The sequence below is a fragment of the Sparus aurata genome, chromosome 24 (genome assembly GCF_900880675.1).
Source record: "Sparus aurata chromosome 24, fSpaAur1.1, whole genome shotgun sequence".
In the NCBI taxonomy this organism is placed as follows: domain Eukaryota; kingdom Metazoa; phylum Chordata; class Actinopteri; order Spariformes; family Sparidae; genus Sparus; species Sparus aurata.
The window spans coordinates 3184184-3211354 of NC_044210.1; the positions used below are offsets into that span (position 1 = coordinate 3184184).

At 41.5% G+C, this 27171-nt stretch overlaps 2 protein-coding genes across 2 annotated transcripts in view; one reads left to right on the forward strand and one right to left on the reverse strand.

Annotated features, from left to right (window-relative positions):
• Positions 1-366: 366 nt before the first annotated feature.
• kpnb3 (karyopherin (importin) beta 3) lies at positions 367-16411 on the reverse strand. The gene is made up of 26 exons (XM_030409990.1): positions 16246-16411; positions 13457-13537; positions 11978-12170; positions 11731-11833; positions 11509-11605; positions 11311-11415; positions 9379-9501; positions 9150-9270; positions 8946-9033; positions 8468-8574; positions 8170-8294; positions 6858-6947; positions 5762-5935; positions 5437-5655; positions 5256-5339; positions 5034-5166; positions 4623-4744; positions 4344-4440; positions 3986-4158; positions 3753-3864; positions 3458-3513; positions 3221-3343; positions 2845-3064; positions 2517-2745; positions 2284-2425; positions 367-1492 (listed from the first exon to the last, which is right to left on the reverse strand). The coding sequence occupies exons 1-26, from the start codon at positions 16321-16323 to the stop codon at positions 1406-1408; spliced, it is 3282 nt and encodes a 1093-aa protein (XP_030265850.1). The 5' UTR covers positions 16324-16411; the 3' UTR covers positions 367-1405.
• Positions 16412-19018: 2607 nt separating this feature from the next.
• Positions 19019-27171, forward strand: part of LOC115577148 (semaphorin-5B-like) — a 43511-nt gene continuing 35358 nt past the window's right edge. Inside the window, exon 1 of the mRNA XM_030409991.1 lies at positions 19019-19311. The gene's annotated coding sequence lies outside the window, so the exon portion shown is untranslated. The remainder of the gene's footprint in view (positions 19312-27171) is intronic.

Sequence of the window (27171 nt, forward strand, 5' to 3'; positions counted from 1 at the left end):
AAGCATGGCTGTGCCTGGTGTCCCCGTCTGTAGAAACCGTCACTGTGGTGGAAGTAGGTGGTTGTCAGAGGTCAAGTAAGGCACAAATGTGGTCAGCACTTAGAAGTCTATTGTAAAAATAGCTCTTGATGGTGTCCCAGAGCCTCAAATTGCTTCTCTTGTATAACAGTCCAAACCTACAGACTCAATCATTTGATCATTGCAACTCACATGTTTGAAGTTTGGAAAGATCTAGACAATGTGTTTCCCCCCAGCTTTAGGCAAGCTAGATAAATAACGGCTGTGAGAGCATTAGTCTTGTAATCCAGCTCCTGCCAGCTATACCTTATGGTTAGTAATTCAAATAAAAAAAAAAAAAATCGTTTCTCAGAATTCTCAAATGGAATTTTATTGTTGGTTGTTTCTGGAATTCCATCACATACCTGCAGGACTGCAAAGGGTCAAATCCAGAAAGTTAAGAGTATGGTAGCACGCACTTTACAAATACTCTACAATTCACCTCCTCAACAGGTCTTTCTTGAACTTGTCACTCACTATATGGCCATGACCAACTACAGATTATTGCTCTTTTCTGAGAGCCCCTTACACTGCTACCTTCAGGGCTGAGAACCTTTCAGCAAACATTTCATTTCAACAGCTATCTGGAAGGCTATGGAGGAAAGCTGCTTGAATCAACGTCAACTCTCTTAGACAACGAAGATGTAAATTTCCTAACTATCTATATTTTCTAGAGTTAGCCACTTAACATGCCATTCCTTCTGAAACGTATCCTCTGAGTCAGACAGAGGCCAATTCCCCCCAGGTAACACTGGGAACACTGAACAAGAAAAGAAAAGAAAAAAAAAGTAAAAATATATTTATAAAAAAAAAAAAAATTTCACAGGAGACAGGCAGTGATCACCCAGTGTGCATTTCCACTTCACTCAATTGCTCAGTCCATTAGAATGTCCTGTCCCCATTACCCACATGATGGCCCCTCTGAGCCTGACTGTCCAATGAGTTTGCGTTGGGCGACGAGGAGAATGAGTCCCTCTGGATGCGAAGTCAAACATCAGGGAATGGTTGGAAACAAGACATCCAGATAAAAGGACATGGAACTGTGAGAAGATGGGGATGACTGACACGTTACTCTCGTTCCCATTTCCTTGGATACAGGGTTAAGTCTTTGAGGTGGATGGCCAATGTCCTCCATTGTCATAAATATCCAACCTGCTCTTTCAGTCAGCTGAATATAAGTGGACTTATATAATAGTAGGGTGGGGGGTGGTGGTGGGGGTGAAGCCGGCGTCCTTACACACTACAAATCAGAGCAGGAGGAAGAAGAGGGAGTGTATGGAGGAGATCCAGGAACTCAACTTTTCTTCATGGGCTTTTTTAATAGAGCGGGGGGTGGTAGGGCCGAGGCTCAGGCAGTATTCAGTAGGTCCTGTATGGCTTTCTGCTGTGTCTCGTTCAGTGTTGATACACACTGTGTCCATAATCCTGCTGACACCTAGGGACAAGACACAAAGGGTAAACCTCTAAACAACTTCATTCAGACAAAGACTGATTTATGGCAGGCCACTCAACAGAAATGATGCATTTTCAATTCTAAAATACAAGCATGGCTCTCTCTTCTGCCTCTGCTTTTTAACATCAGAGTCAAATCTGCATTTGCATCAAAATATTCAGTAGCCCAACTTTGCGGTCTTCCCTGCAGACTTGGGCTACTTTTGAAGTGTTGACATTTCATGCAAATGCAGTCTTGACTCTGGTGTTTTTCCCAAAAGTCAGAGCATACATAACCCTGCTCGCTGTGTCTTAACAAGGTAGTCCAAATGGCTGAACGCCCACATTGCCAGACTGGCCACCCAAAACAAAAACCCAGAGAAGTGCAATGATGATAACACCTTGTGACCTGGGCTCTCTCATCTTTACTACACTATAGCTTTACACAGCCACTTACATTTTCTGACATCCAGTGAGGCTGAATGTTGTATAATGGACCTTTAACTCTTGTGTCGCACAATCACAGTAGTTACTCAAACAAAACTGAGGAGGTGTCTGCAATGCTAGCTGCACGGCTGAACGAGTTAACTAGCTAACGGCAGCTAGAGGCCTTTAGCGGTTACTCTGGTGATTTGCTTCTGCTGGGTCACGTGCAGCAGCTAGTGATGAAATTCAATATAACCCATCTTTAACTCCTATTTTATTTATTTAGTTTTTTACATCAGCACAACCCTTGCCCTAGCTCGAATCTGAATGCAGATGTAGTTTCATGGCACAATGACAGTGATGGCTCACCTGTACTTGACGGATGACATTTGCCAGCCGTTTGCTGCAGGCATCTTCACTCTTGACCGATTCGTTTGCAACTCCATCTGCGATGATGAGGAAAATTTTGGGCAGGTTGGAGTTGTCTGGTCCAAGGACAATGGGGTTGTTGCTGTAAAGAAAAAGACAGCACTTTGGTCATCCTCTGGTTCATAGAGGCAGCTCCACCTCAATAAATAAGGGGGCAAATAAGGCAGACGTACCTTTCAATGAGGTCACACAGGAAGTCAAACGTGTGGACAGCCTCCTCTTTGTCCTCATTGAGTGGTAGCCAGCTGAGCCAATGGGGAAGGATCTCACTGACGTTAACACACTCTGGCCTAAACCTCATGACCTTTCCAACTGCAGAGATGCAGTTTTCTGTAGCATTGACGTTCTCCTTGGACCGTGAGTCAGCTGCTTGAATTACTCTAACCAGCAGGGGGATGGCCTCTGGACCAAACAAACAGCCAAAGACATCATCCAGTTAACTCAAGACAATCAACTGCGACAACATCTGCACCCCCAGTCAAGGCTAGTACCAGGCCTTACCTGTACAGAACGGGCGGTAGTTCTCTCCTCCATACTGAGCCATGACACCAACACCATAGGCGGCAGCCTGCCGAACCTCAGGGCTCGAGTCGCCAAGTGACTGGACCATCGGTCTCAGGAAGTACTCAGCGTATTTAAAAGACAGGGGGCTGCAGTGCTCCACAACATCGTCAAAGATGCAGAGACCCCACTGTCTGTCAGCCCATGGCCTGCTGGGACACTACAGACCAGATTAGTTAGTTACTGTAAACCTCAGTATGTGACATGCATCAAAATCCAACAGCTTCTGCATTATTCACAAAACTTGAAGTTAAACCTAGTGAAGATAGAGAACATTTATATAATGTGACTGATGTGGAAAAAACAAAGCACTTACTATTAGCTGAACAATTAGCTGCAGCAGCTGTTCAAACCAAGGCAGCACCTTCTCTTTGTAACTACTGAACACAGAGTGCAAGATGTCCGACACTTTGGTCAGGATGTACACGTCGTTCTCATCCTGTAGGAAGAAAGTGGGCTCAGTGTATCTTTCAAAGAATCGTGCCTCAACATTCATCTGCCAACAATTTCTGGGTTTTTAGCTCAAGCCCTCTACTGAGGTGAAGATATTTACCTCATCTTGTAATGTTTCCTCCACCTGCTCATCATAGTCTTCATCCTGTCTCTTAGCTGGGAAGGACAAAAAAGTGTCACACAGACACACTTCCTTGTATTAACTGAGCCCGTCATCCTCAAGTAATGCAAAGAAACACAAAGGCATTGGAAAGATAAGGTTGTTTGGAATGAGGGGTAAGGACTGATGACAATTCAAATCTTTAAGAGTTTGGGATGACTGGATTCCTTTAAGAGCACCTTGGTTTAAATTAGAGAATTTAGGAGTTTTATTTGTTGGAAATTCAAACACTCACCCTGTCTGAGCTCCTGGTTCTTAAAATGCTCCTCCAGTTTTCCCTTTAAAATGCCACCCAGCTCTTCAAAATGCTCGTTGCTCAGACAGCCATCTCCCATCAACTCAATGCACTTTAACAGAAAAGACAAAGTCCCATGAGTCCCTGCCCGGTCTCTAAATTCTTAAATACATTCAAATATTGAATGACAATGGTTCAACCCTAATAAGCAACCGAAAAATAAAAACATTTACCTTGGCGAAAGAGTGCATGATCTCCGACAGGACGTCCGAGTCTGGCTCAGTACCAATGGACTTGATTAGAGCGTCACACATGAAGTGCCACATCTGGGTGAGGTACTCTGGGCCACGAACCCGTGCACACTCCAGCAGCAGGGGCATGGACTCAGCGGCTGCCACCCGCACACGTGAGCCAGTTAAGGAAATATCAAAACATCATCAAGGCCTGAGAACCTCTCTTCTTCCAGGACTGACTTCAAAGATCCATGATTTTCAACTGCATGCAGAGATTTACTAGGCAGAAAGTAGTGCAGTGTACAGTGCTCTGATGATGTCTAATGCTGTGTAGTGTGGCCAAGGCATAAAAGGATATCATCATGGAAGTAAAACTTCAGTAGAGGAACCATCAGCTTCACCACCTGCTCCGTGTATTCGACAAAACCTTCCTTCAGCTCTTTGGCATAACACACCTGCAACAACACACAATGTCTCAGTCCAACAAACAGGGCTCAGACACAGTAATAATAATCTACAAATAGATGGAAGAATGTTTTTTTACATCAGCTACCACATGTTGCTCTATCAAATCTGACACCCTCAGGAATCTGACAGTTTTGCAAGACATTTTTATGTCTCGGTGTTACTCCCTCACCAGCATCTGGCAGGCAGTAGCTTTCTCTTCCAGACCGGCCGTCTTTATACCAAAACTCTGCTGGTCTCCCAGGTTGACAAACTCCCAGCCATCATCCTCTGATATGTTCTCCATGTCCTGGGCTACAAGACAAGAAACACTTTCATTAATACATTGTTTCCCATTTTTACAGTTTGACAAATTAATTAATGTTTTTTTACTCAGAATTCCTTTAAACCGCTTTATGCTTTATATGATGACAGGATAGCTTTATTTCAAATAACTTCAGATTTTCAGTTTACATGAGTGAATGTGTAGATGACAACTGATGTTGAAAATGATGCATTTTCTATACATTTAAATTCCTGCACATTCCTAACCTTAAAAACGTGTTGTTTCAAATTTAGGATTTTACTGACTGTTGTTACTTACTGTCGAGAAGGGCCACCTCTGGCTTGATAGAGGCCGTCTTCATCAGTGGACCCATAACCACAGGCAGGTACTGTTGAAACTCCTTCCCCAGGATCTTGCACATTCTGGCCCAGGCTGAGATCATGTAAGAGATCTAAACCCCCAAAAAACACACATGATGAAGATGCAGCAATGGTAATATTAAGAAACTGGATGATGAATTTTATGTTTAAGTGTTCCTACCTGAGGATCATCATCTTCCAGGTCATTGAAGTCTGTCTGAGTTTTGAGGAGCAGCTGCATGACTGCAGAGGCATCTGGCATGAACTAGAACAGAAAGGACAGATATGAAGACATTAGAAGACTATATGTAGTTGAATAGGCAGCTCAGTGGATAGTCTAATCCCATCCTATGCAAATGTACCTTTTCCTTGCCCACAGCCAAGCCGATGAGGCTGATGCACTCAATGGTCTTTCCACGCAGCAGCCGGAGCTCTTTCTGCACAGCATTCTCCACAATGTGTTTGAGGGAGGGCATGAACAGGTCGTAGTATGGCACAAACTTCTCCTCAGCTGTGTCTGCCACTGAGGCAATGGACGTCACCACTTGCTCTAGGACCAGTTTGGTGCCCTTCTGGATCAACTGGGAGGACAGAAAAGCACACACTTAAGACTCCTGACAGCCCGTAGGAGACTTCCAGAAGTAGATGGCAGTAAACAGAAAATAACATTTTAGGATTTATTTGTACCTCTTGCAGCTTTGCTACCATGATGACATGAAGGTGCTGCACCAAGCTGTCCAGATAAGGGATCAGCAGTGATTTCGGACAGTCCTCTGTAAAGTTGATGAGGGCAGCAGCAGCATGTGCCTGCACCCGAGGGTTACTCTGATCCTCCATGGTCTGAAGCAGGGCTGAAATCACCTACAGGGCAGAGGCAGAGTCTTCTTAGGGGCCATTCACTTGCTGCATGTTTAGTGTGTTCACATTTATTTAAATGTAGACGCGTGTGGCACACTGGAGGTAGAACAACACAGTCGCGGTGTGCATGTGTATTGACAAGCCTGCCCACCACGCATACAGATTACAAAATCTTAACGTTTTCAAAAGCAGCAAGCGCACCATAGGTCATGTAACTGAAATACCCATCAGCAACACATAACTTGCTACACTCTCACAACATCATGTTGAAAGAACAGCCAAAATGAAGCTGGAGGAACAGCAGAAACAATGCCTGGACATGCATCAGTTTGGAGCTTGGGTTACCAGGTGAGCATGATACGCTGTTTTTATGTTAATTTCACTGGTTGTAACAGTTGGGCTAGCTAACAGTTAACCCCAACAGATCCTGGTTAATTGTTGGCACTAAGGTTTTCTTGCTAGGCTAAACCTTTCCAGTGTTATTGAAATGTTGAAGTTATGCACTTTTCCTTCATTTATCACTACAATAAATAGAGATTACAATGACAGACCGCATTGTCACTTCAGTCATCAACGGTATTTACATGTAGCTAAATGCTTAACTGTAGTTATCATTACTGTTTTATAGAAATACTAGCCAATCCTGTCTGTAAGTCAGGGGTTTTAAACAATTAAGTTAATCCGTGGTTCTGTGTGCACATATGCACATTAAGGGAGATATACATAATTTCTGCTGCTAGAGGATCACTGGAGATGTCAAGTCATACCTCTCAAATAACAAGGAAATGGCAATGAATGGCAATCAATAAATGGCAATGAAAGATATTTGTTGAACGACCATACTTAGAAGTCTGATCGTCTACATGATCGCAGTAACACTGGGAAATGTAAAGGCGTTAAAAGCTGCACATATCAGTGTGGTTACCTTATCGTGGAATTTCTTTTGGAAGGTTGGGGCGAAGTCTGTGGCCATTTGTCCAATAGCGTTGCAGGCAGCATAGCGTACCCTTGGGTGCTGAGGAGAGAAAACCAAGCCAAACTCAAACAATATGCAATACAGAATCTGATGTAGGACTGTGCAAAAACATTATACATCATAATAACATAAAATCAAGGCGATATATCGCATTGTATGTTTTCGCAATAAATCAAAAATTATATTTCGAAACAAATTATTCATGTTTTAAACAGGTTGTCAATAGCCTACAACATCCACTCCTGTAGATGTCTCAGTATGGCTAGTTGCCTATAATTGCCAGATGCCATTTCATTCTCATTGCCTTCTGGCAAACTGATCAGCATTTGTCAAAGCTGATATGTTGTGCTACTAGCATGCTGGTCCTACTTGATTGTTTGTCCTCAGACAGATTCAAAATAAAAGTAAAAAACCAGGATGCCAGGCAGATCATTACTGTGTTTCAAACTGGCACAAAAGTAAACAGTGATCATAAGTGAAACCTCATGCTACACATAAATGTCTGTTGCATTCCCTCTGGAGCATTAAGCCATGCTAACTAACATGCCCAGCTACTGACCCGTTCTGCTCTGCCTCTGAGCCATTGGTGCATTTTATTTGTCACGATTTGAGGTCACTATAGTGCAGTTGAAAACACCGCCTTCCTGAATATGGTTACACTACAGTGTCAATAAGGAGTACTTGTGCATATGCACTTTATTTTCATAGATCTACACTGCAGTTCACTGTTCAGACAGTGACAAGAAATTAACACAAGCACTTTATTTTCCATATGATGTTTACAGTGCGTTCAGAGACAAAGTAAGAATACTTAATTATGGCATCTACATAAGCTCAATGACACAAAAAACATGTTTTTTTCAGTATGAGTGTCAAATTTAAGTGCAAGGGTGCACTTAAATTGTTATGGAAGCTAAATCAGTGTTCAGTAACAGTGTGCAAATGTACAAATGTGTCAATACTATTCAAATAAATTGGAAAGGAAAGTTTTAATTAAAATGTTAGGACTCAATACATGTTGTGATCTGATGTGCTAAGACTACCCCAGTCAGTTACATTTTCAGTGACCTATGTGGAAGATCGCAATATTGACCTTACCGCAATGTATCGTGACCTGTATGATATCGTGAGGTCCCTTGTCAATACAAATCCTTAATCTGATGTGTTCATTAGTAACCAATAAATTAAGATTTGAAACAAAAGAAAGATCCATCCATGACTTTTTGCCCTCTAATCAAGTTCCAAGTTGTGTGGTTCTTACTGGGTCAGAGCAGAAAAGTAGGACAAAGCTGACGATCTCTTGGAGGATGGCCTCCATCTGCTGGTGGCAGCCCTCACCGATGGCTGACAGCGCCATCAACCCAGCATGGCGGTACTTCCAGTCAGCTAGTGACAAACACACAGGGTTAATTTTATGTTACACAAGTCTAACTAAAATGCTTAACTACATTCTAAGCAGCCATTTTTTCTTGAGTTTGAAAACAAAGTAATGAAATTAAAAGTAGACATAATATTCACTGTCAGGGTCACTTACTATCTTTACTTAATGGTTTACTTACGGTTCTGCAGCATCTGCATGATGTGCTGTTTGATCATGGGCAAAATGATCTTTCCTCCCAAACCACAGGCAATTCGGTCCAGAGCGCTCTCACCAGCAACAGCATTACTGGTGGGCAACAAGAAACAAAGCACTCAATACACACAACATTGGTATGTTTTATCCTTCATTGCTGTTTAAATATAAACCATATATATAGCCATTTAAAAAAAAAACACATCTGGTAGTTGTTCCATATGGCCAAAATTCATTATTAAATGCCAAACTGGCCGTCAAAAAGAACACAGCCCGGCATATAAAACACTAACTTAAACTCTTATTGAGGCGCTCTAGAACATGAAAAGCTTAGCGAGACTAATCGGCCCTGAGGTCTTTTGTAGGATATTAACTCTCCATGACACACAGTTGGACATTTCTGCTTGACCAGTCAGTGGTGAGGACAGTACTGTGGATTCTTGGTGAGTAACACCAGGCCCTACCTGTCAAAGTCATCGTCCTCCAGTTCATCAGCCATGGCCCACTCATCATCGTCCTCCAGGTCCACCATCATAGCTAGCATCTGGGGCACTGAATACAACACAAACAAATATTGATACTGTCTAACCCATTTCACACAACTGCTTTGAGTGGCCAAAATTTGGAGCAACAGAGCTGGGTAAATTGAGGGTGGCCCAAATTCTCACCGCTCTGAGCCACGATGGCCGTGTGTTTTCTCAGCATGGCTGCCGCAGTCTCCGATAAGGTGACGATGACCTCCAGTGCCAGTTGCCTCTGCATGTTTGTCAGGTTGGTGTCGGCACACAGCTAAACAGTCATGACATTTTGTAAACAGAGGTTTAATCAAACTTAAACATTTTTAAAAAATGTGATTCCACAAATATGCATCTGAAACGTAATGTGCTTTTTACTCACTTTCAGACAGAGCTGCAGAGTGGCCTCCAGGTTGGGCCTCAGGTATTTAGGCGCAGTGTCTGCAATTTCCACCAAGGACTTGAGTACAGAGTCATCTCCCTGGTAGCACGACTCGTTCACTGACTGATTAAAAACAGCAGGAGCTGGGGTCAGTAGGGGTGTAACAGAACACAGAAGTCACGTTTCCATCAGGTCAAGAGGGCGTACCAAAGCCCATCAGTTATACCCTCCCTTTTGCTTAAGAGACTGTCCACAGCCATTCTGAAGTGGGAGTGTGTAGGGATTGATTTTTAGGCCACTATCTCACCCATTGATATATGCTCTCTGCATTGGACACTCAGACATAAACTTGGTTCAGGACAAAAACATGTCATTACACCACTAGGGGTCACTGTGGAAAATCCATTCATTTACACCTTCACCACAATTTGAGAGCTCTGAACCAATGCCAGTACCTGGAACTCAATGCCCAACTGTACCTTCCTTTCTGTACTTTACTCTCTGCATCAACAAAAAAATTTAATTTCAGTTGTAAAAAGTTAAATTATTCACTTCTAGAGTCAATATATCTAGAGTCATGCCAGTAACAATGTACACCACATGTCAGACTTTGTAGGTTTATTTCAGTTTCATCTTGCAATACTGCATATAAATCGGTACATAAAATACTTTATGAAGTAAACCACTACATTTAGCCGTTCATATTGCATTAATAAAATGGGATGTTATGCCTCAATAGAGCCGTGAAACCTGGATACAGCACAAATGTGAGCCGTTACATTTTTCACATAAAATTTAACTTGAACAGTCAATCATGTACCAGACCTAAAAAAAACAACAACTGGAAAACAAAATGTACAATAGAATAAAAATATATATTCTTTACGAAGTGACCTGCTACATTTGGCTGTTCCTGCCCATCAACCTGGTGCTATAAGAATTCCAGTAGAAAATATCAAGATATGTGTGCTGCCCCATCTCCATTAGTGGTGGCTGTATTTTTAAACAGACTGGGAATTTTGAGTTTTTATTTTGACCCTTTGAGCTTGCTTTAGCTGGTCAGTCTTGAAGCTACAGAACAGGTTGAGTTAACCAACAATACTGTACATGCCTATAAATATAAGCACACGTGTTATGTGATGTATGGGAACTGAACGTATAGTTTGTAAATATACTTTTATCGTGGTCGCAATGGTAACTCCCGTTAGCACGTTAATGTAAATGCCCATTATGTGTTAGCATCAAACTAGCAAGCCAAGCGCTTGTTATATATGGATTCAGGAATCAAATGTCTTTTGTAATATTTCCATGTAGATGGTTTGCAGTTCACAGTGTTTCATACTAAGAAACATACTGTTTTAATAAACTAAACAGCATGTTGGTAGATAATTACTACTAAACGGTTTTCTCCCTCCATAGCCAGACAAGAAATTCTAAAAAATGCCACACCTCTCAGTAAAAGGTAGACAAACAGCATGTAAGAACCACATCCCTTACTTTGAACAGAAGAATTACATACAGGAATCAAACACTGCTCTTCATTAAACCATCAGATATAATCTGAATGGAAAGCTAGCCATGTTTCTTATTTTCTCAGTTATTTCTTAGGGACAGTAAATAGTAGTGAACATTATTGTAAAAAGTCAGGATTAGCCAAGACATTTGTTTCCTTGTAGTCTTAGGCCAGGTGTAAAGTTGGAAACCTAATAATGAGTGATGCACCATGAACATCTGATAACGCATCAACTCCAGCTAAGGAACTTTTTGAAAAATTATCGATTCATTCGTTGGCCATGCGAGGTAGGTACTCATGCATTTCAGCAGATACTGATAACTGATATCTGGCATCCCTACCAAAATGTAAGAAACAGAAGGGTCAATGTAAGAAAGCCAAAAGGTCACATGTATCAGACAGGGGTTATATTATCTCACCTGCAGGATGCCTGGCAGTAGGTCAGCAAAGTGCTTCAGCAGTGCTGTGTTGCTTTCATTTGACAGAACAAAGGAGGCTGCAGCCCGAGCCGCCAGAGTACGAATCTGAAGGAGAATTTGACAGAAATTAATGTAGATGAATGAAACAAACATAAAATCAAGAAAACAAAGGGCCACAATCAACTTTTGAGATCTTACCTGTGGGTTGGCCTGGTCCTGCATGCACTGAACCAGCATACGCTTGATAACCTCCATATAATGCTGCTGCTGGTTTCCAAAGATTCCTGGGAAATTCCTAGAGGTCAAGAAACGTAACTTTTAGCCACCAGGTCTTTCATCTCAACATGATACTAGTTAGACTTAAATCATCGAATTACAGCATAAAGCCTAAATACATTTTTTAGGATGAAGTGAACCCACCAGAATATGTGTAGAGCAGCTTCTCGCAGGTTGACACTGTCAGAGTTGACAGAGTCGAACAGAAACTTGAGGAGCTCCGGCCACTGGTTGTTCCCATCATCATCTAGGAGAGACATCACAACCAAAAATGTTCATCTGAGCATCGCAAGTGTGAATAAAATGAATCCCCTTATTGACAATTCTGTCACAACACAATCATACAGTGAGAAGACTCAATATGGGCTTCACATTTCCACGGCAGCATTACCTATGAGGTTGCGGCAGAGCTCGGCTGCGATGTCGCAGACCTTTTTGCGGATGTTTGGCGTGCTCTCCTGTTGGATGCTGGTCAGCAACTCTGTCTTGATGGCCGTCTGCATCTCCAGGGTCAGGCCTGGGTAGATCTCCTCAAAGGAAGATGACAACAGCCGCCGCAGGAGCACTGCTGCCATTTGTTTGACCTGAGTGGACAAAATAATGCTTTCAGCACTGGCCTTGGCTATATGGCTGATAAATCTATCACGATAAGGAAGTTTCATATCGGTCAATAATGACAATTATTGACCATTTTTAATGACCTGTCCCATTTTATTATTTTTTTTAAATAATTTTGTGAAGACCAGCAGAAGAAAAAAGGTTGACTTTAACCACTTTATCAAGGTACACAGATTATCATTTATTATGTTAATGGTTCGTGCTTGTGTTTTTCAAACAGAGCAGCAGAACACCGGCCTAAAATGCTGGTATGTTGATCAGATAAACTACAGATCATAAACCGCCGAATCAGACCAGAAGAAAGGCAGATATTACCAGAGCTACTATAAGTGACAGTACAGCGGAGTAGAGCTCATCACTGCAGTGGGATCCATAACGCCTCACTCCAAGCGCTGTTCTACTGTTGTCAGTCACATGGCAATAATGCACCTCTGATTAGTCGTTTGCGTGTCACTAGTAGCACCTATGAATGTGACTGGGTGTTTGAACGAGCCAAGGAGGGAGCACACATGGATTTTGTCTGCCAAATTATTGGCAGCTCATGTGTTACTCATAGAGTGCTCCATTATCAAGGCATATGACCGGCTGTTTATAAGTATGTGATGCGTGTATTGAGCATTTGAGTTTAGAATTTAAAATGCCACAATGATATAAATATGTACAAAACATGTAGTGGCTTAAAAAGTTAGTGATTGTGACACTGACTAAATGTGAAGCTCTAAGAAGGGCAGAGTCACTCTCCTTGGGCTGAGCACCTCTCTGCCTGCTCTTATTTCAAGACTCTAAAAATATCAGCCTCAAGGTAAAGAAACGAGGGGAAGCATAAGGGACCAAACAGCTGGTGGACTCAGTAAACATGACTGCACAAATGCCAAAACTGTGATTCATAAAAAGCCTTCAAGTCAGGCTGTGAGTGAGGGCCCAACTCCATTCTTCAAATGCCATCAAAGTGGCACCTTTCCAAAGATTGAGGTAATGCAGATGGAATTCTCATCGGTGACATGTGAAATCAGACTTAAATGCTGCCACCAGTATAACAATACAACAAGGCATTATACAAAGGCCAAGAATAATATGGTTTCTGTTAAACTTTTATATTGAGACAACGGTTTTGAAGACACAAAGAACACTGAGGCCGAACCACGGGATAAACTGAAGAATGAAAAATAAGACCTTTGTAGCTTCCCCAACTCAGGCTGAAAGACCTTAACATGTGTCAGGATACAGACATATCAGTGTTGAGTGTACAAACCTCCTCTGCAGCAGTTGCATCTCTGATGGCCTGCAGCAAGAATGTGATCTTGTTCTGACCCGGGATAGTGTCATAGGTCTCCTGCAAAGAAAAGTAATGGACAGAGGTGAGAACGAGACATGCCACGTGGTGCATGCTTACAGATGCTCGTTTTTAGCCCTGTGAAAAATGTATCTGCACACGACAGTGTTGTTGCTGCTTTTTTGTGGTAAAAAAAAAGTAATGCCATTTTGCACATACCTCTAATTCTGCATATGCATTTGCACATTTCAGATTAAAACACATGACATGGTAGGTTCATAAATATTAATTCAATTTTTATTGATCAAGTATCAACTTGGATGTGGTTATTCAAAAACGTGTTTTGGGGCTGCATCTAACATTTTATCTTTCAATTATTTGTTCAATTGAAAAAATTTTGGAAAATTGTAAAAAATATCATTCAGTGTTTCCCAAAGCCCAATATTAAGTTCTTGTTGTTTGGTCCACAACACGACCTCATTAACCAATTACTCAGACAGATCAATCCATCCAATCCATCATTTTACCCACATCAACTGCTTGTGGGTCAAAAAATCCTCAAAAGGCCTGTACCAATATCCCTTTATCCTGTAGGTCTGATATAAAAAAAAAAAACTGAAGAGTATATCATGACATTTTACCTCATCACTTTCATGAAACACAATCATGTCTTTCCCACATCATAGGAGCCAGAGTCAACATAAACAACCCTGGCTGGTAAAACATACATTGTGTGTGCTGATGCAAGTTAATGGTAGGATAAGGATAGCCTAATTTAGATGAATAACTGGAAGAGTGAATGACAGCTAGCTAGCTGTTAGATCCATGATATCAATGGTCACCACGTGTGTCATGGGGTCACACATAAATTGCTGGAGAAAAGTGATTATCTGACCATAAATTGATTTTTTTGCATGACAGAGAGCCAGGACAGGGAGGAGTACCATTGTGCCAACAGTATGTTGCACTGGGGGGGAATCTGAAGTACTGACCATACAAAGTTAAGATAGAAACTGCATGTTTAAAGTGAGCAACTATTGCAGTGCATGTAAACAACTTGCCATAAAAAGGACATGTTCACCCAAAAATGAAAATTCAATCATATTTTCAACCCCACGCAAATGAAAGGTCAGGTGACATTTCATGATCAGTCCAGAAAACATTTCTGGAGCTTCACATCAAAACAGCAAGGCAGCCTTCCCCTACATAACTGAAGTATCTGGGGTCTATGAGACTTTTCCATCAGCATTTAGCTGACTAAATAATGACTGATTTCCATTTTTGGGGTGAGGTTTCCTCCTTAACCAGCTGTTAGCTCCCAGTGGCTCTGTATCATCTTTTGCATTACATCAGCTAACATACCAGTGCTTTACTCATGACCAATTACTTCATAGCACACTCTAAAGAGCAACAATTATTATGTGCGTATATGGATAACTTGCCAAACCTACTGAGCACTAAAATATATTCCACTAGCAGGAACAAAAGCTCCTCAATATTAAGAAAAACTACTTATACCTTAATATATAATAATAAAAAAAGATGGCACGTCCCCTCCCCAACTTAAAGAGTGCAACAATATTGTACTTCATGGCTTGAATTGGGTAAACTGCGGATCTGGACAACTGTAGAAGCTGCAGACTAACTGTTAAAATATGGGTTTAAAGGTCTGTACAGACAGCTCAATTCCTATTGTGTGGCCAAGACAGAAAGGGAGTGTTTCAATAAAGGATGAAGCCCGTTGAGCTTAGCATCGCGGCAAACAGTCTGTAGTGTACAAAGAAAAACGCTGACTGCCAGTGAGGGGGGTGTGTGTGATAAGATTCAATCACCCCATCCAAAAGTCAGGTGCTAAAGAGGTAAACCGGGGTAACAATGCTTTGCTGCGACAAGAGTCGCATGGTGGAATCATGGTGGGAAACGTGAATAGGCCAGATAGACTGAGCCCAAACAAATCCTCCGAGGCAAACTAATCCAGTGCGAGGGGACGGAAGACCTGGGACGAGCCTTTACAATTACATGCTGGGACGGAGATCATTTGCTTCATATGAGACATTACACCAAAAAAAGCAACAGCAGGTTTAAAACAAGTGTGTTAAAAAGACTTGGGTAAAATAACTGAAGGCCATTGTATAAGCACTGCCAACATGGCTCGCCCTCTTACTGAACCACCTCTATTGACTCCATCTGTAACGTAACCCATTGTGGTTTTGTTGCTCTTCATTGCACCTATAACGTAATGTGCATGTCTGTATTTCATTTCCGAATTCCTGTTTTCTGTCTTTTAGCAACCCGCTCAGTTCAGCACTAGCTTCATTGCTAGCTAATGAAAGCAGCAAGAGTCGCTCGCTAGCTCCATGCTACTTCCTGTACTCAACTAGCTAAATGACTAGCTACACTGTCAGCTGGACAATTTAGGGTCGTTTCCAAACAAATGGAATATTTCACTCTGTATCAAACCGACTGGGCGTGACACAAACAAATACATCCGCGTATAACCACACAATGTCATAACCGGTCTCGTATCAGTGAGAGCTAACATTTTGTTCAAGTAACTACGCAACATGGTGGTGGGTAGTTAGCGTTAGCCGACTGGCGCTCGGTGTCGGCTTCAGATTGCACGTGGGCTATAGGGCTTGACGTGAAGCTCCCTGCGCGCGCGGCCAATCTGGCTAGCTAAACTGTTAGCTTTCGCTAATCTGACCGCCTTGCTCTGAACACGCACCGAACTTGTCACCGATACAAACAGCTACGTTTTCTTCTCTCACCTCTGATTGTTTCCTGATGTTGTTGTCAGGGCTCATCAGGTTTCCCAGCAAGAGGTAGAACTGCTGTTGTTCCGCCATTGCAGTAAGAGCCAAAAAGACAAGCCGGGCGGAGAAGCGGCGTAATGAACCCGGCAGACCCTGCTTCGGTCACACACTGCTGCTATCGTCCCATTGGCTTAATTTAGGAACTCTGCATGCCGGTCATTGGAACAGGCACCAGGCACCGCACGGATCCTCGTCTTCTATTGGATGGAATCTACACCGGAAAGTGAATGCGTTAAACGCGGGAAATAACTTCATCAGCGTCAGAGAATAGAATAAACTCTGCATGTCTATTAGGGGTGGGCAATACTGCAAATTTTGGTATCGATCCGATACCAAGTAAATACAGGGCCAGTATTGCCGATACTGATACTTTTTACTTGAAAATTCCTGATCAATTAATGATTTTGTACTTTTGCCTGTAATTAGTTGACCATGATTATAATAACGATAAACACAGGACAAAGATTTTAGCCAAACAAGAAAATTATATTTAACATAATTTAATCTATAGCCTATCTGCATGTAGCCTAAATAGGAATACTAATGTTCCTTCAACAGATACACAAAAAGGTTATTATATTCTTGAGGTAGGTTATATATCTTAATATAAGTATAAAGTTTTGAGTTACAGTTACAGGGAACCTGAGTGAGCAAAGTGAGAGAGGTGAAGAGGAGCGCTGCGCTTTAAGGACTGAGAGAGACGCTGCGCTCACACAAACTCTGAAGAAATACAAGTGATTTGCTGAATTTATAGAAGAGAAACTACAACAAAAATATCGATCTCATCACGCTAGTATCGATCCGATACCAATACTAACCTTGGTATCGATACTATCGATATTTGGATCGATCCGCCCACCCCTAATGTCTATTACACATAACTATTAGAAGTAGTGGAAGGTAACTAAGTAGCCTACATTTACTCAAGTACTGTCCTTAAGAACAGTTTTTGACGAAGCCTAGCTATTCGCACTTTATTGGATGTTATGCTACTTTAGACTTCTATTTCAGTACTTAGTTGGATTACTTTTCAGATAAAGATTTTACACAACAGATGATGAGTCTATACAATATTTGTATAATAACAGTTCATTAGTACACATAGTAGCTTCATCTGTTAAAAATACTCTGATAAGAGATGTGGACCTCACAGAGGGCGTTTTACCAGAACAAGTTATTTCACAACACGTAGGACTACATTTTTCTTTGACATTTTCACTGGGCTACTTTTACCCAAGGTTTTAAATGGAGGATATTTACTTGTGATGGTGTACAATGAAATGTGATACACTTGAACAGTTTGGGGCCCTGAATGTTTTCAGATACGGAGGCAGCCATGGTGGTCATTTAACTTTCTGCCATATCTGGATGATGTATTTTGCATCATATCTCCTGAACCAAACAAGATATCACAGAAAAGGGGACGTCTACCCTGATGTTTTGATGGTCAGTGATTAGAATGATACCACGCGCAACATCATAAACGGTTCAGATTAGATCAGAATTCATTCTCAGTACAAACACAGTCTCATCTGTTGGCTGCTGGAGCAGTTGGGGTTAAAGGCTTGCTCAAGGGCAGCTCAGTGGTGGTAATGAGGGAGGGGAAAGTGCGTATGGTCTGGGTATTTGACTGCCGCTGCCCCCCAATATGTCCTAAGCAACTTGCATGTGACAGGTGTGTTGCTGAGGTAAAAAAAAAAAATGAGGTTAGGTAAAACTGGAGACCATGTTACAATAGGATCACACCTGCTGTGACGTGAATAGTGCAGTGGAATAGATTTCATTAGAGAAGTGAAACAAGTAAACCATACCATGTTTAATGTTGTAGTTGAGTCCCCACCTCTCTTAATGTTGAGAGAGGCTAATATAAGAGAAATATGTTCTCCTATATGAGGCCCCGTGGATACAAGCAACCCAGCACAGCCACTGACAGTCCTATCTTTCTAGTTTGCCTTTGACAATGATCAATAGGGCTGTCAGTAGCTGTGCTGGGTTGGTGTATCCATGCTGATCAATAGATATAGAGCAAACTTTGATCACAGATTGTAAATCCGAGAGCACGGATTTCCACATCAATTTTTTTCCCCCTACCATGTGGCCCCAGGTGGGCTTTGTAAAAACTTAAATGCAGCTAGATTGAACATTTTAAAACTTTAATACTTTAATACAGCACGGTTTGAGTGCTTTCTTTTTTAAGGACCTTATGTTTTGGGCTTAGCTCTGACTAAGTTTTGAACATGCTACAGAAAAAAAAGTGTTTCTCTTTAAAAAAAAAAAAAAAAAAGGCGAGACAAATGGTGTTTATTATCATAAATATTTCATATGTTACTGTTCCATCAACTAGCTGAATCTGTAGTATGCTCACCATGACTGATATATTAAAACCAAAGATGCCACGATTTTGTTTCGCTGTGATATGATGTCAATATTCAGTATAACCCTGAAACATCTGTAATGTTTGGGAGCTTTAGTATAGAAAGCCAAATGAAAGTGTGATTTATACTTTTAAAAAAGTTGTGTTAATAGCAGCACTGAATCACTGGAATACATAAGGCAATGGTCCAGTAGGTGGCAGCAAATCCCAGCCAGTGGAACCTGGACACCTCCGCCAGTGACATCATTTTGTTGTTTTTAGGTCAGAAACTAAAGCTTATCAACAAAAAACAAAAAATGCAAAAGATTGTAAGACATTTGACAAATACACAGAGACACATTGTAGACTGGCAAATATAACGGATGCTTACAGTTAAGATTCGGTCCTGCTCTGTCACGACAGTGTCCACTACACCTTTGGTCCAATGTGGCTTCTGACAGGACGAGTTGGACAGGACAGGACAGGACAGGACAGCACCCCTACTGGTCTGAACTAACCTGGAACTTGGTACCTTTCACAGAGACACAGGAGAGTTCAGACGTGAGAGCAGCAGGCTGCCGAACCTGCACCCTCTGTCTGTCTCTCTGTCTGTCTGTCTCTCTGTCTGTCGCCGCAGCAGGAGTCGCGCGATGGACCCGAACTGAAAGGTAAGCCTGACATTCATTTGCTCGTTTACTTTCATTCACGAGTTAGCTTAAAACACGGTAACCGTTTTCGCCTTTTTGTTCCATTTTGCTCCGGTCTTGAAATACTAAACACCAAATTGCTTTAAAAAAAAAGGGGGGGTTTTGTCGTTGCAGAGAATTCCGACAAAGATTTCAACTTCAGAAATTAAGAAGCATATAAGTAGGGTTCACTCTCCAGTTCGGCGCAAGTCCAAGCTTTATGTGTGAAAAACGAGTGTATGCAGGCAGCAGAAAGACATGTTGGAAATTGGCTGTCTGTTAAAATGACAATGTGGACACGGGCACTGAGGTTAGTGACAGCACTGACCACATTTCTAAAACCCCTAACTTAAGTAGGGAACACAAAAAAGAGTGTGTGAATTCTGTAACACTTTGTGTGACCCAAATAGTCTACTGTTGGGCCCCCAGCCCCTGAGGGTCCTAACCACTCAATGTGAATGGTCATCATAGGCCATATAGTGTAGGCCGTTTAATGTAACTTATAATACCTTATGCTGTTGTATCCATGCTTGGCTGATGTGCAGTCTTTGTGGCTATAGATCTGACTGAAATAACTATAGGCTGCTCCCAATATTTGTTAAGTTCATCTGGTTAATCCTGCTTGGCGTGGAAGCTGTGGTTGACCAATCACTGACGAAAAACATTGCCTTTTAATCTGATTCAAATTAATTCTAAGAATTAGAATGTTTGCTGCTTTATGTTGAACTGAATAAGTTAGTGCATCATTATTCATAAACGCGAAACAATGCAAATGAAAATGTCCATGGTGATAAACAAAGATTAACATGCAGCCCACAGCTAAATTCCCTCCATTCTCATTCGCTGCCTGTAATGTGTGTCCTGATGGGAGCCAGCTGATACAGACACAGAAATAATAGGCCGTGCAACCAAAGTGGTGCGGCCTCAACCACCCCGACACATTTTATGCCCTGCATTGGCATTTCTCAGTCTCAGTATTTAATTAGACTGACAGCAATTGCTTTTTTTCAAGATAGGCTAGATTTAAACCATTTATCTGAAATTCTTCCGTTCCTTTATCTGTCATTCTGCTTCCGCCTCTGAATAATTATTTCAGAGTTGATTGAAGGACTAGACTATTATTTTGGTTTTTCAGATGTTTTAGTATCTTTACTAAACACAGGTATCATTTCATTTCATTATCACTTCTCCGGTATGAACAATAATTAGCAACTTGTTTGACTTCAGTGATCCATCATATTTTCTTATTCGGCCATCGTGCTACGTGATCAAACGCAGTAAAACTACTAGAGGCCAAATGCTGAAGACACAGCGAGAAGGGAAAACACATTCAGAAAGGGAAAAACCAACCTTTAAAAATTAGCTATAAGCCATTATAAACAGACCAGGACTGATTGAAAAATATACCGCAGCTGATCAAACAGTAGATTTAAAAAAAAGAAAATTCTCCATAACTTTTATAAACGCGTTAAATCTTCCATGGAGTTGAATGTAAACAGGGACTTACTGCTGCTGATATATGACCCCCTAAATAGAAGTGGCATTGTAAGATTAAACTGGACAACCTGAATGTTGTGTTGTTACCCACAGACCTCCAAGTTTCATGTGGTGCCAGGCTGAAGTGGAAAATGAGAGAAAGATGGATGAGGGGAGAAAGAGCTGGTTTAATGCTAAAGGCTTGATGGACAGGCGGCTAGGTGTTCAGGTTTACTTCTCTCACACAGCCCAGGGTTCAGACTCTGAGACTGTGTTTATTCAGGGCAAGTTGTTAGGACTTCATGATTTTTCTCGGAAAAGTCCGGAGAAAGCCACAGTCCCCCGGTTGTTGGCGTATGAGCTATTGCCATTTTAGCACCGTGGGTATGGGACCATGATAGTGGTTGCTGGGGCAAAAGAGATCATTCATTAAAGGAACATTTCACCCAAAAAAAAACAAAGTGAGAAAAGGTGCTGTATGAAAGATGTCTTATTTACACTTCACGTCTTGTTTATTCGTTGTGTAGAAATAGAAATGTAAAATCGAGAGATTATGGTTTTAGGGAGCACTTAGCCTTGGAGCTATAAATTGACCAAAAGTGAGGATTAGCGTTTTACTGGGGAAGCATCTCAAAACTCCTTGCCCACTGTTAAACTTGTTGGCAGTTTACTACCCTCATCTAGCTGAGAGATTAAGGGTCAAGTGCATCCCAAAATTCCGTTAGCCTATAATCTAATCAACACTGTGTAGATAGATAGTTGGGTTTGCGATCCCAGGCCTTCATGACGACAAACAAGATGTATGAAGCCATTTAATGAGATTAACAAAATAAAAAAAAACTTGTCAGAAGGCTTCTGTTTTTCACTTTGGACATCACTTGGCTAGCAGCTTCCCCCTGCTCTTAGCTCAGGTTAAACTAGGCTAAAGGCATCCCAGAACTGTGCTACTTATCCAGCACATTGGCACATTTCTTTTAACGTCAAACGAATCAAGATAAATGTTAATTTCAATCGCAAATTCGCAAATTACCTCCACACCGCAACTTAACCCTATATCTGCTTGTTTGTGCTTGTGTGTGTGTGTGTGTTTGTGTGTGTGTGAGACTCCTGTACACACACTTTTATTGCTTCAGTGGAAAGGTTAACCTCTGTGACTGCAGGAATCAACACAGGCAGGTTTGTTTAAAACAGAGTGAGCTAAATGTTTGAAGTATTATAAGTCAATGATTCTTTGTGGCACACGGACCTGACTAACAGTGAAGTGCTATGTGCAGGACAAGGCATCCATTGAGAGCTTTGAGGGGGTGGGTGGGTCGGGTTTGGGTGCTGGTTTTGGGGTTTAAGAGTTGTTGGGTAACCACTGTAGGTCTCTTTTGCAGCTGGTCCTGGATGAATGGAAAATCGCTGAAATTAGTTTGTAATGCATTTTCTAATCCAGGAAGTGTGATGGTTTAGCTCCCACACATGGTTAAGTTCAAGCTACTAAAGCGTATTTCAATCAGGACAGACTGTCTATTTTCAAGTGAACATCAAGATTTATTGCCATGTGTACAAAAAGATTGAGAAAGTTTGGCGGTCAGACTCCATCGTGATGAAGTAATATTTGGGGAGGTGATGAAGCTGTGTTGTAAAAGGATGGAGTCACTGGCTGGGGTGATGGAGGAAGAAGGTTCCTGGAGATCTGATGACAGGGGAATTGGTTCTGGTGAGGAGAACTGGATATCAAGAGATGGGGGTGGATGGGTCGGAGGAGGGTCCCATCAATTTGAAATTGGGCCATATCTTTAGCTTTAACTTATAAAAACTGATCTTTAACTTTAAAACAGATTTATGATTAATATTGGTGAATTGTTTTACATCCATACAATAGCAAATAAATGCACAGACTGTGTTTAAGTGGCATAGAAATTAAGACACAGAACATTGCAAAAGTGCTCTTTTCACTTCATATGTTTTTAGGGTCGAAGCTGCTAAACCCTCTAGTAATATCTGGCTGATTCCAAATATCTAAACAGGGGACTTTGATTTACTACAGAGCTAGGAGATGGAAAGGGGGGACTGGGATAGGCACTAGCAGGCCTCTGGACAGAGAGGCTGATAATTAAAACTGGAGAGTGAGTCAGCCAATGTGTGAAGGGCCGCGATGAGACGGTGAAGTTGTAATTGATGGATGATCACATGATGCTTCTCATGAGGGGCATGATTTCCTCTGATTCAGAGTGGCCTCTATTATCACATAAGACTGAGATGCGTTTGCGTTTCCAATGCTGACCCCCCACATGGCAAACTATGGCAATGGCATAAATCTTGCACAACTGCTTTAGAAAGCCACATGCCCTGGGCTTCTGTCTGTATTAATTCACTATCATTATCAACTGTGGCGGAGTGGAGAGAGAAGGGCTCAGGTGGAATAAGGCTATTAATGCTTGGGAAGGGGCAGGAGCGAGGGGACAGTTCAAAAATTAATCTTTTCTTCCCCGAGTATTTCCTTGTGGCTATATCTATTGGTCTTGTGCAAAATACCGGGAGGGAAATAGACTGAAGTGGACCGTTAACGCACCCTTTGTTGACTTCTTTCTCAAATAACTGGACAACTGTAAATTTCACTGCTGACTGTAGATTATTTGCTATGTATGTAAGAGCCCGACCAATAAAGGATTTTTAAGGCAGATACTAATACAAATATTTGGTGATTTAAAAATCAGATATTACAAAACATAAACATATTACAAAACATAAAAATAATAAATGATATAAATGATATGATAATGCAGTTTAAAAATAAACTATTTTGTTTTATTGTCCCAACAGAACAGAGGGAGAAGGGGGGGGGGAGGGGGGGGGGGGAGAGAGGAACCAGACCTGAAATCCTAGAGAAAGGTCAGTGAAGGGATGATTGTGCAGAATGTTTTTGAACCACATTGGCTCTCGGGGGGGTTCTGTGGTGGAATGGTGTGCTTGGTCCAGATGGGTATCTTTGCAAGAGATGGCCGATCCAAATTTTTTCAGTTCCGGTCTGATTCCGATACACAATTGCAGATACTGATATGGCTTCCAATACAAGGGCTCATTTTATTTAAATATTATCATTATTTTTGTTGGTATTGTGTTTAAGGTTTCATCATGCGGCTGAAATAAACCACACAGCACTAAAAAAAAAAAATACACAAATTCACTGAATTTAAATGTATCCCAAAGGAATGTATTTATGTTAGGCTTCACATTCAAACAGGTAGCAGCAACAGCTGTAATGTTCTCATTCAATATAATATTTGATATGAAAAACTGTAGAGAAATAGATATCTACATCATCAAAATAACTTTCAAGCAGGCTCATAGCTTTAACATCTTCTAACTGTGCAGCTAACTGCGATGACACTTGTCATGTATAGTTCAGTTATAGCAGTCTTTGAAATGTCTCTTCTGGATTGCAGACTATACCTGGGCTCAAAGTGGAAGGAACAGACTGCGAAATCAGATATTTTCCATGACAGATGATGGTTGGTCATCGCACCCATCTCTAATTTTTGCAGTTGCTGCAGAAATGACCAGGAGAAATCGCAGTTATTACTTTTTGTTGAAGTTATTGTATATTTACATGTTGTTGAAAAGATGCACCTGGCAGCCTTGCTTGTCAGAGGTTGGCTCAGGAAAGGGCAGGAAAGGAGTCCTGGCCGTCGTAGGCTGGAACGGCACTGTGGGGCAGAGGGAGCGGTGTGGCCTGGATTTCTGCAGGTGTTGCAGGAAGTTATATAGGTATGAAGGCGTGCATCGATGATTTGTAAGGTGGTAGCCAGAGAGTTGTCTGCAGAGAAGTGGCTTGGAAAGGCAGAGGAGGTATGAGCAGGAGAACGGGAGAGAGAAGAGGTGGTCCTCCTCTTCGGCAGAGGAAGGGGCTGTATTGGTTCTCTTGCAGCCCCAGGCAAGCGTGGCTGGGGGAAGCAGCTGTAGTGGCTGCATCGGGCCTGGTCGGGAGCTGGATGGATCACGACATTTGGTTTAGTCTGCCAGACCACAGAGCTGGTCAAGACGGAGGCCTGGGGCTGTTTAATGGAGGATTAGCACGTAGCGCTAGGCGAGTTACTCTACGTCTGTGTTCTGATGAATGGCTGCAGCTAGTGGTTTGAAGAAGGGAGATAGTGGGCATCCTTGCCTAGCCCCAAGTCCTGTGCAGTGTGAAGCATGGTAATATTAGTCCATTGATGATTACAGTTGCTGAAGGTGCAGTTTATAGAATGTTAACCCAGTTAATAAATGATTTCCCAAAGCCATTTTTTGCGTTGTGGATATGAGGAATGACCAGTTTAATCTGTCCAAACCTTTCTCCGCACCCAATGAGACCATGATGGTTCTTGTTTGTTGTAGTGATGAATAATCCATTACATTGAAAAGTCTGCGTGTGTGACTGATGAATGTCTGCCTTTGATAAAGCTAAGGTTTGATCTGGGTAGATTTATTGTAATAGATTTTAATGTCCACATTGAGTAGAGAAATGTGGTTGTAACTTGATGGTAGTGTGGGATCTTAGTTTGGTTTTAGGAGGAGTGGAATTGTGGCTGTGTTCATGTTTGCTGGCCTGGAGCTAAAATCAACCAGAAGTGTTCATAGAAGCCATCAGGTCTTTGTGCTTTGTTGTTGGGCATGAGCTTGAGGGCCTTCGAAAATTTGATCTCTGTTATTGGCAAGTTGGTCATGTCAAGTTGTGGACAATTTAATGCTGGTAAGAACTGAGTGGATGTCCTCTTGACTGTTTTTTTTTTGTTTTTTTTTCATTTTGTTTGATTTGATTTGCAAGGTATTTACCAGATTTGTTATGATGATGGAATTGCTCTTGTTGGTGTCTGTGTATCAGGAATTGAGTTGTCTTATTTATGATTTCATTAATTTGGAATTTGTACTTCCTTTGTTTGTTCTGGGTTTTTCTTCTCTTGGGTTACTTGCATTAATGTTTTCATGCTGTTGGACTTTTTGTTCCAGTTTATCTTCTTATTCTATTTGTTTCTTTAATTTCTTTCTTTTTTTTTTTTTTTAAATGGTCAGTAGGAAATTATTATTATCTGCTTTTCCTGTTCCCCATCAAAGAGTCGGTGATGACTTTAGGGAATCAATCATTTCTAGGAAGGATGCTCACTCCTTTTCAGTCTGTTTGAGAAGAGATCTGGTGTAGGGTTGCAAATTTGAGTGATGACATTTTAAAATGAATAATGTGAGTGTAACATATGGATATGAGTGTGTCTGTCTCTGTGTATGGCACAGTAAGACCTGTAGACATAAAACACAAAACAGAGTAACACAAACGCATTCACTCAAAAAAATACCAGCCACAAAAAGGGACAAATATACAAAAACATAAAGTAAAATATAGCTGCATGTGGCTTTTAGGCCAATTCAAGCTGATCTCGCTCTGTTTTCTGCAAATTTGAGGTCAATCAGACTGAATGTGTTTGGGCTGTGGTCTTTCCAAAAGTGCATTTTTGGAATTTAATTGTAACACCACCATGTGGCATCCATTTTATTGGATTTAGACGAAACCTGAACGAAATTGTGTATTGTTGTTTTCGATCATACAAGAGAAGTGGGTGAAACACAGAGAGCTCATCCAACTGGGGAAGGATGGAAAATTCTTGATAATAAGATGCATCGCAATTTGGACATGAAAGATTCTGAATCGATGCAGGGACAGAGCATAATCGAGAGTCTGCCGCTTATGCTGATTATTGATTGTCCGGCCACGGATGGACAATAAAGTCAAATTGCAAAGTTGCTCCTAGGCTTTAGATCGTGGGCAGACATTAGGCTAGCGTTACTTATGTAGGAAGGCATGTCGGAGGGAGGCAGAGATCATCTGCGAGTGATAAGAAAAAAAATAAAGAAAAAAAAATTGCAGAGTACTTTTTGAAAGCGTACATGTCTGCTTTTATGAGCTTGCTGCAAAACACAAACTGGATGAGACCCACGCTGAGCGTTACTTCTGCCTCACATCATTTACTAATCGTGTTTGCCATTTTCACCTGAAGCTAACGTCTGCAGCCATAAATAATAAGTGTTACAGCCGCCCAGCTAATCATCCAAGATCTGAGGAGGCGCTGTCAACTTTGCCTTCCAACTCTGAGAGACGCCTTATCTTAAAGCTGCCATGTTAAAACAATATTATTGTAGATAAATGTGAAAGGCACTGCAGATGGAGAAATTAACATAGCAAGTTTTTTTTTTTTAAACAGCGCTGGCACTGAGCGGCGATCATAGGTAGCTTAATGTTCTCAGACCACATTTTCAAAATCATACAAGGTGGTATAGAAGTTACTATGATATTCACTCATTTAGTTGACAGGTTGGTCACCTTCTGTTCATCACCCAAGTCCACTG